Source organism: Poromitra crassiceps (genome assembly GCF_964638095.1).
Source record: "Poromitra crassiceps genome assembly, chromosome: 20".
NCBI lineage: Eukaryota > Metazoa > Chordata > Actinopteri > Beryciformes > Melamphaidae > Poromitra > Poromitra crassiceps.
This window is the reverse complement of record NC_139637.1, coordinates 5,269,221-5,283,440: the sequence shown is the minus strand read 5'-3', so window position 1 is coordinate 5,283,440 and position 14,220 is coordinate 5,269,221. Positions and strand designations below refer to the sequence as shown.

The following is a 14,220-nucleotide window of genomic DNA, read 5'->3' as shown; positions in this document are numbered from 1 at the left end:
TGTCCTAAGCCTAAACAGTAGATCCAGTGGAGTCCACACCTGTTACTGTGCACTGTCCTAAGCCTAAACAGTAGATCCAGTGGAGTCCATAACTGTTACTGTGCACTGTCCTAAGCCTAAACAGTAGATCCAGTGGAGTCCATAACTGTTACTGTGCACTGTCCTAAGCCTAAACAGTGGAGTCTACACCTGTTACTGTGCACTGTCCTAAGCCTAAACAGTAGATCCAGTGGAGTCCACACCTGTTACTGTGCACTGTCCTAACTAAACAGTAGATCCAGTGGAGACCACACCTGTTACTGTGCACTGTCCTAAGCCTAAACAGTAGATCCAGTGGAGTCCACACCTGTTACTGTGCACTGTCCTAAGCCTAAACAGTAGATCCAGTGGAGTCCACACCTGTTACTGTGCACTGTCCTAAGCCTAAACAGTAGATCCAGTGGAGTCCACACCTGTTACTGTGCACTGTCCTAAGCCTAAACAGTAGATCCAGTGGAGTCCACACCTGTTACTGTGCACTGTCCTAAGCCTAAACAGTGGATCCAGTGGAGTCCACATAACTGAACGTACTGTAGGAGAAGAAAAGGCACCAACAAAAAGAAAGAGTAGTTTGGCTTCATTTCGATTGGGACTACCCAAAATGACATTTGTGGTGCTCACCAGCATGGGGGAAAATATACCAATGTTATAGTAAAAAATAAAGTGATGAATGAGCAAGTGAAATATTATAAACATGTATATAAAAGACTATATACAGAAATTACAAGTATATCTGACATTTAAACACCAATGTCATGCATTTACCATGAGTGAGGAAAAAGGAAGTGAAAAAAGGAAATGCAGACATGTTCATATAAAACTGTGAATACCGGTAGTAAAAAAAAAAGGTGTCAATACACACACACACACACACACACACACACACACACACACACACACACACACACACACACACACACACACACACAAAACATTGTAAGTGTCAAAATGTAGGCCTATACGCAACATGGAATATTTCTATTACATAAGAAGTATTTGTCTAAAATTATTTACAACAAAATAGAGAAGGAAATGAAAATAAGTGCAATGTCATCTGGCTACAAACACACACAGATACAAATGTACAAGCTACACTTTGCATTGTTCATACATATGAGGAAACAGTAGGCTATCTGTCAACACATAGGTTGGTGTCATTCTGTGGAATACATTTGCTTCCCACAAATACATACCTGGATTTTCTTTTATGTATTTGTGATATTTGCCCTTAAAGTCATACTTACAGATCAGTAGTGTAAATATGTCTTCAAAACTAAAACATCTTTTTGCCTACCATGGACATCATGGTCAACTGTCCTCAATTCATAGTTTATAATGAGCCACAACAAAAGTCTATATTTGTATTAAAACTCCAAATTGATGGGAAATCTCACTTCCTTGTTTCTCCAGATTTGCTAAATAATTTTCATTCTTGGACCAAGTGTAAAATAATAATCTAACCCAAACTAGTTATGGCTTCACATGGTGCAGGAGTGTATAGGAGTGGAGTTGTGAGTTCTTAGTGCAGACTGGGTTTGTCCAGTTGTGAGGACTTTCATCCCAACTCGATCACAGTTCATTACCTACATCAATCTGGACCTGTAATACTTGACACATTATCTCCCTATATCCTGTCCTGTGTGGACAAGCTTCAGTGATGGAGGATCAGTCAGTAAGGGCTAATGTACACAGCGAACAGACCCACACTCATGTAATCTGTCAGACGCGGGATAGAACAAAAGTAGAACAGGTGCGTCACTTTTTTCGTACCGCATGTATTGCCCCTCAATTAACATGGGCGAAAGTCGATGCCGGATCCGCAACGTATCCGCAACGCATCTGGTGTACATTGCCTGTAAGTCAGTCAGTGCTTTGGACCGATCAGGGCCTGTATCCCCACAGGGCAGGGTTGCTGTACGGTGCGTAGGGGCAGTTGTAATGACAGGCGCACGAGTGGATCATCATCACAGCGCGCCGTAGCACCCGGCCGGTCGGGCAGTGGAAGGCCACCTCAGCGGTGTGGGTCCTGTAAGGCGTGCAGCAGCGGGAGTCTGTGCACTGTCCGCAGTAACGGAGCCGGTAGACCCGAGTGCTGTAGCAGCCCTGGTGAACCAGCCGGATGGGCACCGGTGACCTGTAGCTGGCCTTGCAACGTCCATGCTGTCCCACACACACACACACACACACACACACACACACACACACACACACACACACACACACACACACACACACACACACACACACACACACACACACACACACACACACAGTGAATGCAGATTAGAGATCATACAAACATTTGTCAGAGGTAGAGATGCTCTGGAGGCCGAAATAAGTTAGTTTAGGGCCAGAGGTCAGTTTTTTGGAGCGCAACTTAAGTTAGCTAGCTTAGCTAGCAAACCTGTAGAACTTCTGTACAGAATTAGCAATGATTTCTTTATTTAATTCATTCGTAGTCTCACTTGCCAGACTCTCCCAGCAAAGGGGCTGGGAGAGTCTGGCTGGGGACGCTTTCTATTGTGACTTACAGCCATCCACCGAACGTACCATGCAGGCTGCTTCATTGCATAATAATCCACATCAATCGTTTTCAGCGTGTAGCAACGAGCTAGCGGCTAGCGCTGCTGTTGTTATTGTTTCAAAGGCAGCGGTGCAGGCATTTGAGCTCAGCAGATTCAACACGTACAGCAGCAGAGACAAACAGATTCAACACGTACAGCAGCAGAGACATACAGATTCCACACATACAGCAGCAGAGACATACAGATTCAACACGTACAGCAGCAGAGACATACAGATTCAACACGGGGGGCGTGGAAAGGAAATCCAAATATGGTCGCAGCCGCAGTCAGAGCAGGTTGGAGGCAATTGCAGAGTTTTTGGACACTTACCTATATCGGTAATAAAGAGAAATGTAAGGTGAGAGTTAGGATATGCAGTCAAGTTTGTAAGAACTCACCGTGGGTCTCCTAGGGGGTGGCTGGACTGTCTGACAGGGCCGCACCTTACAAAGCCTCGTCTGCATTTGCAGCTTGCAGGCTGGGTTCTGGTTGGAGACCCGTGTGGAGACTCCAGCGCCGCAGCTCTGCGAACAGGCGCTCCAATGAGTGCTCTGCTCTCTACAGGTGGAGGCAGCTGGGACCAGCTTGTCTGGATGGTGGGCACCGGGGAGAGCTGGCCACAACCTTTCAGCTCTCGAGGCTGGAGGAAGAGCAGAGAAGACATGATGAGAGTAAGAAGACCAGAGAAGACATGATGAGAGTAAGAAGACCAGAGAAGACATGATGAGAAGACCAGAGAAGACATGATGAGAGTAAGAAGACCAGAGAAGACATGATGAGAAGACCAGAGAAGACATGATGAGAGTAAGAAGACCAGAGAAGACATGATGAGAGTAAGAAGACCAGAGAAGACATGATGAGAGTAAGAAGACCAGAGAACACATGATGAGAAGACCAGAGAAGACATGATGAGAGTAAGAAGACCAGAGAAGACATGATGAGAAGACCAGATGAAAGTAAGAAGACCAGAGAAGACATGATGAGAGTAAGAAGACCAGAGAAGACATGATGAGAAGACCAGAGAAGACATAATGAGAGTAAGAAGACCAGAGAAGACATGATGAGAAGACCAGATGAAAGTAAGAAGACCAGAGAAGACATGATGAGAGTAAGAAGACCAGAGAAGACATGATGAGAGGTAGACTTCATTATGATGTGGCAGATCTTTAATCACAAGGCAAAATAGAGAAAGAACCAGATGTCATGATGGAGCCTTGACTGACGATTGGAGTGACTCACACAGCAAAGCACCAAGAGTTGAATGAGGGTCAGACAGAATTCACTGACTTACTGTATCTCATTTACTTCAGTCGCTCACTTCCAGTAACTTTAATGTCTTGATCGTTTGTTGATGTTCACGATAATTTCACAACAACACTGTTCTCTGAAAGAGTTCCTTCCAAGATAGCATGCAAATAATAATAATCAGCTGATCTTTTGGCATAGCATAGCATTCTTCTTAGGTTTTGAATTCAAGAACGTTCAAATAGAACAAAATGTTCCTTTGCTATTCGCATGTGTCCCGGACAGTCTTAGAAATTCCAGATGCCTTTGGAGTGGGTTCACCTCCCTCGCCTCCCCCTTTTGGAGTATTGCAGGCTCCAGTTGACTTCATATGTTTAATTGTTACATAGCGTAGCTGTGGGTGTTGTTATGAAACTTGGAAACCGAGTGGCTAGGGGAAAAAACCTCCTGTTTTGACTTTTCCAAAGTAATGAGGGTTATATTTGGACTTTGAGAGTTCTTTTGGCCAGACACACCCCAATGTAATGCAGGAACTACCCCAATAAAAGCTTCCAGACATGTGGAAAGTGAAAAAACTCATATAAATGAAGCATAATATTGTCTTACGGACCGATGACCAATGAGCAGCATTTTTAATTGACACATCCAGTGGTGTGTGAAAACACATCTGGTGCCATTGAAATGTCTTGTAAGGTCAAGCTGTTTGCTATCAGGAGTCCACTGTGAGGCCTCCATCTTCCCTGCTGTTTGTGAGGAATCTACTGCAGAACATCAATAAAAGCATGCATGAGAAGCTAGCTTAGCTGACCTGTGATGGCATCCTGGATGACGGTGTTCTCCAGGTTCTCACACACCCACTCCTTGCAGCACTTCCCTGGCAGCAGAAGGTGCTGTGGGCTGGGGCAGTCTGGGGTGGGCAGACGGGCGTCCACGGCGCACGTTGGCACACAGGTCACCCCTCCGCCCTCGCAGCGGCAGTAGGTGTCACAGGAGGGCTGGAAGGCCTGGCCTTCCTGGTACGTGACTCCGTTCATCTCACAGCCCAGATCCTCCTGACCTGTTGAGTATTAAGAGCACAGACGCCCTCTTAGCATTCTCAGCCAGGATGAGGTACACTGCAGCCACACCCGGCGTGGGAAAACCCAGTTAGGAAGTGAAAAGGCTCAAGCTGAGGAAGAGAGGGAGAGGGTGGAGGGGTGCAGGGGGGGAGACAGAGGGAGAGGGTGGAGGGGCGCAGGGGGGGAGACAGAGGGAGAGGGTGGAGGGGTGCAGGGGGGGACACAGAGGGAGAGGGTGGAGGGGTGCAGGGGGGGAGACAGAGGGAGATGATGAGGGTGGAGGGGTGCAGGGTGGGGATACAGAGGGATATGGTGGTGCAGGGGGAGAGACAGAGGGAGAGGGTGGAGGGGTGCAGGGGGGGAGACAGAGCAGAGGAACAGAGGGTGGAGGGGTGCAGGGGCGAGACAGAGCAGAGGTGGGAGGGGTGCAGGGGGAGAGACAGAGCAGAGGTGGGAGGGGTGCAGGGGAGGAGACAGAGGGTGGAGGGGTGCGGGGGGGGAGACCGAGCAGAGGGGGGGAGACAGAGCAGAGGAACATGAGAGGGAGAGGGTGGAAGGGTGCGGGGGGGAGACAGAGGGAGAGTGTGGAGGGGTGCAGGGGGGGAGACAGAGGGAGGGGGTGGAGTGGTGCAGGGGGGGAGACAGAGCAGAGGGGGGGAGACAGAGCAGAGGAACAGAGAGTGGAGGGGTGCAGGGGGGGAGACAGAGCAGAGGGGGGGAGACAGAGCAGAGGGGGGGAGACAGAGCAGAGGAACAGAGGGTGGAGGGGTGCAGGGGGGGAGACAGAGGGAGAGCGGGGGAGACAGAGCAGAGGGGGGGAGACAGAGCAGAGGGGGGGAGACAGAGCAGAGGGGGGGAGACAGAGGGAGAGCGGGGGAGACCGAGCAGAGGGGGGGAGACAGAGCAGAGGGGGGGGAGACAGAGCAGAGGAACATGAGAAAGAGAATGCGTCTTTAAGAGGTGAGGACACAGGAGTGGCTTGTCCCTCCCTGCCAATGGTTCTGTCGTTTTTATGGGAAAGCGGGGCCTCTACGGAGAAACCCAGGAGTCTGTTTTTCAATCCGTGTTGTCTCTGCAATCTATCACGCTCACAGGCCAGTCATTAGCAGAGGAGTGTCAACAGCCGCGCTGCAAATACAAGTTGAGACCTTTTGGATTCGTGTCAAAGCCCCCGCCCGCCTCCCGGCTGGCCGCCACACTCGACTGAGCGCGCTCTAAACAGAACTGTCTGTTTGTCCCGCTCATGCAGACAGAGTGAGTCTCCGTCATCGCCCCCTCCCTCCCTCCCTCCCTCCCGTTATGTCCTCCCCTCTGTCTTGCCCCCGCAGACCAGACAGCTGTTTGCTTGTTATAGGAGAGAGACACTCACTGAGACACTCCCCGGCGTCTCCGGGGAAGCTGGCGCTGTAGTCGCACTGCAGTGCCCTCTGGTGGTCGCAGGGGAACATGTCGGTGCAGGGCTCGCCTCGCTGCCTGGCACAGACCTGGCAGCACTGGCAGCCGTCCAGCACCAGCGGCACGCCGGCCGGGCACTGGGGGGCGGCAGTGAGGCAGCGGCATGGCCTCTCACACAGCTGACACAACACCTAGCATTGGACGACACACGACACCAAGTCAAGTCAAGTCAAGTTTATTTGTATAGCACATTTCATACACAGAGGCAATTCAAAGTGCTTCACATAAAATGGTTGACAGGAAAATAAAAGAATAAAAGAAGAGAAGAAAATGGACATTTAAAAGCATCACAACAAAACTTTAAAAAAGAGTATAAAAAGTGCATTAAGCAACAGGCGCAGCAGTTTCAAAAAGAGCTAAAAACTTAAAGAGGACTCATTGGGTTTGCATAATAGAATAAATCAATTTATCTATATTTAGTCCCCCGACATACTATATAAGAAGCATGACTACACACACATAAAACTCAGGTCTGGGTACGGTGTCCTCTTTTAAACTCCACTTACGCGTGCGTCCCTCCTGACGCATCACCTCACCCTCTTGTGAGTATATCCGTATTACGGAACCATCCCCCAGACCTGCAGCTAGCAGTAATTGCAATCATCTATGTTTTAAAACCAATTGTATAATCCAGGTCAGGTTAGACTAGAGGATGGTACAGTTTAGACTAGACTAGAGGATGGTACAGCTTAGACTATAGACTAGAGGCTAGGACTGGTTTGGCTGATTCCTATTGGGAACAAGTGTGAATCAAAATGATCATCGTGGCAGCCACTGCTATCAAGAACATCAGCGTCATTAGATAATCGAAGACTCAACTTGTTCTAGTCATAATGTTGACCATCATCATCCACCACCACCATCATCGACCACCACCATCAGCAGCAGCAGCAGCAGCAGCAGCATCAGCAGCCCCACATGGAAAGAATCTATATGTACCCTATATGTTTTAATATAGGGCCACATATAGTTTCCCCATATATGGTGCATACATAAAATTGGCCGTTTTCCTATATTATATGTACATATATGTACCTATATGTATAGGTACATATATGTACCTATATGTACATATAATATAGGAAATCGGCCAATTTTATGTATGCACCATATATGGGAAACCTATATGTACATATATGTACCTATATGTAGGATTTTAAATAAATAAAAAATAGCAGCGCACACGGGATTCGAACCCCGTTCTCCAAGGTTCAAGCCGTGCGCTCTAGTGCTGAGCTATACATTTTCTTATACTAACCAGAGAGCCGGGCACATTATATACTCTCTCGCACACAACGTAGACCACATTGTCAGCGATCGGGAAGTTATTTTATGTGATGCGTACGATCGTAACAGACTAAAATGATGTTGTGTGTGTGTGTGCATCTATAGTGCTGTACGGCTTCAGAGGTTAACTTCATTTAACACCAGAGACTCAGGAGGTAGGCCTACACAGAGCCTCGTATAGTCTGTGTGCCCAGAGCACCTCGTTCCGCACTTGGTGCAGACCGGTGCAGACTTGCTTTGGTCTAGTAGTCAGTCACAGCTAGTAAGTACTTGCGCATGCTCGTTGCTGCAGGAACTGAATTCATTATTTTATAGTATTGCGCTAAACTATTAACCATAGTTGTGTCCTGGAAGCTTTTTGCTGGCACCACATAGCCTATAGTCCCATATTTATGATATTTCATGTGACATAAAATGCGTTGAAATGTAGTTTTCGTGTAGATCAGATTTCAACTCTCAGTTACACAATAAAAGACAATAAAATGCCAATTCACACACTATCAATATTGTCTCTATTCCAAACTACAACAAATGTTTTAACAATATGATGAACCAAATTGTGTTTTTTTACACGTTTACGTTGTAACCGCATTTTAGCCGGTTGAAAAGAGGGTGAAATTAGGTCTTAGACGTTCAAACCCAATATCACCCAGATTTAAACTAAAAATCAACGTTGAAAAAACGTTTTGTGCTCGCTGGGTATATGACACAGTGTATACAAACAGATTTGTAAATGACCTATATAGGAGGCATATACCTTGTATTGTGTACATATATGGCCTATATGTGGATATAAAGAAGTGAGACCTATATGACCTGTATTATGAACATATAGGGCCTTTATGTGTATATAAAGAAGCTATATAGGAGACATATATGCCCTGTATGTGCACATATAGTACCTATATGTCGATATAAAGAAGCTATAGGAGACCTATATGCCCGGTATATGCACTTATATGCACCTGAATCTGGCCTATATGCAACCTATATGCGGCATAAATGTGGCCTATATGCGCATATATGCACCTAAATCTGGCCTATATGCAACCTATATGCGGCATATATATGGCCTATATGCTCCTATATGCGCATATATGCACCTAAATCTGGCCTATATGCAACCTATATGCGGCATATATATGGCCTATATGCTCCTATATGCGCATATATGCACCTAAATCTGGCCTATATGCAACCTATATGCAGCATATATATGGCCTATATGCTCCTATATGCGCATATATGCACCTAAATCTGGCCTATATGCAACCTATATGCGGCATATATATGGCCTATATGCTCATATATGCTGCATATAGGTTGCATATAGGTTGCATATAGTTGCATATATGTTCATATAGATTCTTTCCATGTGGGGCAGCATAATCATCATATCTAAATGATAATAAGTAGAGGAAGTATTCTTCGTATTCTTAAAGTCAGACTCCCTCTCCTGGTCATGTAGTGGATGTATTTTTAGTGGCACTACTTTGTTTAGGAAACACACCGGTAGGCTATCTGCTGCAGCCAACCCACAGGCAGCATCTGGACCAGCCCAGTCTGTCTCACTTATCAGAGCAGCAATGATCTCCTCATGGAGTTACATGTAGGAGCAGAGCAGCAATGATCTGCTCATGGAGCTACATGTAGGAGCACGCAGAGAAGCTTTGCTTTGTCCTTCATCTACGTTCAACCACAAAACAAGCTTTATTATAATAACTATGAAATGAGCCCAGCAAAGTCACAGGGAATCAGCCTCACTGCGTCACACAACTCCCACTCCTGCTCTCTCTCTCTCTCTCTCTCTCTCTCTCTCTCTCTCTCTCTCTCTCTCTCTCTCTCTCTCTCTCTCTCTCTCTCTCTCACACACACACACACACACACACACACACACACACACCGCCACACACACACACACACACACACACACACACACACACACACACCCACACACACACACACACACACACACACACACACACACACACACACACACACACACACACACACACACACACACACACACACACACACACACACACACACACACACACACACACCATCTCCTTCATAAGTCACTCTACTGTGAAGAAGCAGAAACAGATTGGACTCACCTGCGTAGCCACACAGAGCAGCAGAGCCAAAGCTATCACATTGTCACACAGTAGTCTGTCCATCAGGGCCAGTGATGTTCTGGGTGGTGCTGCTCGGTCCGTGTGGTGATGATGCTGGTGGTGGTGCTGCTCGGTCCGTGTGTGATGATGCTGGTGGTGGTGCTGCTCGGTCCGTGTGGTGATGATGCTGGTGGTGGTGCTGCTCGGTCCGTGTGGTGATGATGCTGGTGGTGCTGCTCAGTCCGTGTGTGAGGATGCTGGTGGTGGTGCTACCCAGTGCAGCTGTTTGCTAAACTGCTCATTCTTGTGCCTGGCTGACATTTATAAAGTCCGGACTCTGATGTCACGGGCTGACTGCCGTGTAAACAGCCACTGGACCGGCATCAGAAATGTTTCACATTCCTCCTCCCTGCTACCCATTTCCACTTCAAGACACATCCCTCCCCCCCCTGCCCCCCCCCCCCCCACCACTCGTCCCCCTCCCCTCCCTCCCTCCCCCCAGTTTCCCTCCCCTCCCCTCCCAGCTTTCTTTCCAGTCTTGTGGTGTTCTAAGTTTACACAGCTTAACACGAGCCGAGGGGCAGAAAAATACATTATCCCAGTTGTCTGCATGTCAAATAACCTCCAGAGCTGTGTGGCCTGAACCACTCTGATCGAAATGAGTGCGGGTTTTTTTTTTTTTATCTCGCTGATGTTTTCACAAGCTGCTGCCTCTCCACATGGTCGGTCAGACGTAGGGGCAGGCAGCAGATCTTCACATGGTCGGTCAGACGTAGGGGCAGGCAGCAGATCTCCACATGGTCGGTCAGACGTAGGGGCAGGCAGCAGATCTTCTCCACATGGTCGGTCAGACGTAGGGGCAGGCAGCAGATCTTCTCCACATGGTCGGTCAGACGTAGGGGCAGGCAGCAGATCTTCACATGGTCGGTCAGACGTAGGGGCAGCAGGCAGCAGATCTTCACATGGTCGGTCAGACGTAGGGGCAGGCAGCAGATCTCCACATGGTCGGTCAGACGTAGGGGCAGGCAGCAGATCTTCTCCACATGGTCGGTCAGACGTAGGGGCAGGCAGCAGATCTTCTCCACATGGTCGGTCAGACGTAGGGGCAGGCAGCAGATCTTCTCCACATGGTCGGTCAGACGTAGGGGCAGCAGATCTTCTCCACATGGTCGGTCAGACGTAGGGGCAGCAGATCTTCACATGGTCGGTCAGACGTAGGGGCAGCAGATCTTCACATGGTCGGTCAGACGTAGGGGCAGCAGATCTTCCCAAAAGGACAAATATAGAGTCGTTTTTTTTCTTCTCCCCCTCCGTCATTTCACTTTTCATTCCAAAACCTCAGAATGCTTCTGAAACCATCATCTGTGACTTCAGCAGCCAGACTTGAAAGAGATGTAATCTGTTCTCCTCCCTCGTGGTTTCCATGGTGACAGGGCAGCATGTCTGCGGCTGGCTGTGAACTTGAATCATCGAGATCACTTCTATCGTGAGAGAGGCTTGTGCGCCTGAAGATCATCCAAACGGGGAGTTGGAAAGGGGCTCCTCAGAGGCTCCCCGAGGGACCACACGGAGACATGATGTAGTAGTCGAGAGCGCATAGCTGAGCTGTTACATTACTCAGACTGATTCTGTTCAGGATATCTGGTGTAGGTTGTAAGCAGACAGACCTAAACACATATAGCATATGTGTGTTATGTGTGTGTGTCTGTTATGACTGTAAGTCATCCTGAAATGCCACTGGAAAAATCGTTTTAGAGCAATTACGTAGTAGGACATACTGCATATTAGGAAGATGCAGTCATAGCTGCAGCGTGGCCATCTGATTCACAATACACTGAATCACTGAACACGATAGCAACCAGATGGCGCTGAGGAAGGAAGTCAGACATCCATGGTAACAGAGCTGCTTTTTGCCACCCAGAGAATTCGGCGAGCGAGTCTTTCTCGGTCAAAAGTAACGCTGAATTCCTGAATTTCGAGATCATTCACTTCTCACAGAGCTGGGTGGGCGCTGAAGACCCCCGGGCGGCCGCTGATGGGTTATAAATAGAAGGAGACAGACAGACAGAGAGGGAGAGAGGAGGAAAGTATGTGTTGTGCAGAGCAGAGGACAGGTGGGCTCCAGGTGGTCCGGCCAGTCGGGGGACGGACACGCACTGCAACACGTCTTCTGAAAACCATGCTTTCCATTTGCTCTCCACGCACTCTAACAATCACTGCCAAGTGCTCTACTGTTAACATGCAGTGTTGTTCTGAAGAAGACCTCACATAGACAACTGAGTTGATTGAAATGTCTGTAAACACTGGACATTGTTTGGTATTATTGTAATAATGTCCAGCATTCTTCGTTACAAAAATATAGCATGACACTATCATTTATATACTTTGTATTAATAGATATGTAATAATAGTATTAAATGCACATGGCTGATTTCCAGAACAGATATTTCTTTGTGCCTAAAATCAGAACCAATTTAAAATTTAAAAAAGCATTTTCTTTTCAGAGAGGAACAAATTAATTCATTTGCATTTGATACATCCAAAAATAAGTGAGACCTCCGCAATATATATATATATATATATATATATATATATATATATATATATATATATATATATATAGCACATCCACTTAGACTGCAGATTTGAAAATACTATATTATAGACTATATTATATTATTCTATGTATCTCAATGCTACAGCTTCTGAATGTGATGCAGCTTTGTGGAACACAGCAACAAACATGATCCTTGCATGATGTTCTAACAGGTATGTTGGATATAGGCTCATTGGCTACAGTAGATATGCTTGTTTGAGGACAATACAGCCATGCAAAGCATACGATTAACAATGGCAGCCCATATCAGTCATACGTCAATGACATCTGCCGAATCAAAACCAAGAGGGGCAGAGAGGTTCTGCAGATCCAGGAGGGGCAGAGAGGTTCTGCAGATCCAGGAGGGGCAGAGAGGTTCTGCAGCTCCAGATGTTAGGAAAGCTCCCAGACAATAAAGCATCAACCTGACTGACAGTGGACATTGCTCTTTTGAAGAAACCCCTAAGTCCTATACAATGACCCCATTCAGCTTGAAGGAATACAGTTTTGCTATGTGATGTACGTACAGAAGGACTATTGGCCCTCCATGGGGATTCTAACATGCATAATGAAAACAGTATGTGTCCTATAAATGTTAGAAAAGAACACACTGATCTTTACAGGAAGTGCTGAAAGAACACACTGATCTTACAGGAAGTGTTCAACGACAAAGAGAATCACTCGAGCAAATGTGTCATTATGTCCAACACATGTTCAGAGAAATGATCTGACAACCAAAACATGTCAGAGTGGAAGCAGGGTGAATGAAACACAACGCAGGCAGAGGTTGTTGTCCTGTAACGTTAGTCATGATGTCCGCAGGGCTTCGGATTGGAATCCTCATGAGTCGATATCGGGTGAATATATCGTGAATATTTCATAGGCCAGACATAGTTTCATGGAGACGTCAGCGCTGAACGCTAACAGTAGCTATTCGTCAATATTAGTGGCAGTGCAGCAATGGGAGCCACATGACGATGACATCATCGACAAACAGTTGCTCAGTTTGGACATTTTGAAGTGTTGAATGTGGATGAAATAGCTCATCGCGTATTTCAAGTCAGAGGTCAGTGGTGGTCTTGGGAACACGGATCATAAGTGTAAGATAAATGTTCCTGTGGATGTTTGTGCAAAAACCAGGAAATGAAATACTCGACATATTAATATGTAACTTAACGTCATTCTATCCCATTGCTGCAGATTTTTCCACTTTCGTGTGTTTGTGCACAATAGAAGCCCGAGCTAACGTTGTCCATTTTTAGCTGTGTGCTCTTTGGGAAACCTACATGTCCTCAACATTTGTGTTCTCATGCGAGCCAAGGCAATATTCCCGTGTGCCAGCAGCACTAAACTTCATGGTCGTGTGGGTGGTGCCAGAGCAGCTGTGGCTGATTTGAGCATGAATCAGAGCAAACGGGCTGTGGGCTCTCACAGTCACAAATAATACTCCAAACTTTGACACACACACATAACATTATGCACGTTATGCACATAGCACAACGGCTGCAGAGTGCACTGCTGGGAACCTGATGTCTGAGGTTTTGGCACCGCGCGTCTCCCTGAAACCAATAGGCCCAACTTTCCCAGCAGAGGTGTGGTGTCTCTGCCAGATCGGCAGGTATCTCTCCTGTCAGCAGGTATCTCTCCTGTCAGCAGGTATCTCTCCTGTCAGCAGGTATCTCTCCTGTGAGCAGGTATCTCTCCTGTCAGCAGGTATCTCTCCTGTCAGCAGGTATCTATCTCTCCTGTGAGCAGGTATCTCTCCTGTTAGGAGGTATCTCTCCTGTTAGGAGGTATCTCTCCTGAGGTATCTCTCCTGTGAGCAGGTATCTCTCCTGTTAGGAGGTATCTCTCCTGTG

At 47.1% G+C, this 14,220-nt stretch overlaps 1 protein-coding gene across 1 annotated transcript; it reads right to left on the bottom strand.

Annotated features, from left to right (window-relative positions):
- Positions 1–619: 619 nt before the first annotated feature.
- On the bottom strand, positions 620–9,914 carry ccn5 (cellular communication network factor 5). The gene is made up of 5 exons (XM_083656737.1): positions 9,766–9,914; positions 6,276–6,492; positions 4,657–4,905; positions 3,002–3,243; positions 620–2,199 (listed from the first exon to the last, which is right to left on the bottom strand). Exons 1-5 carry the CDS (start codon positions 9,826–9,828, stop codon positions 1,921–1,923), a joined length of 1,050 nt encoding a protein of 349 aa, XP_083512863.1. The 5' UTR covers positions 9,829–9,914; the 3' UTR covers positions 620–1,920.
- Positions 9,915–14,220: the final 4,306 nt, after the last annotated feature.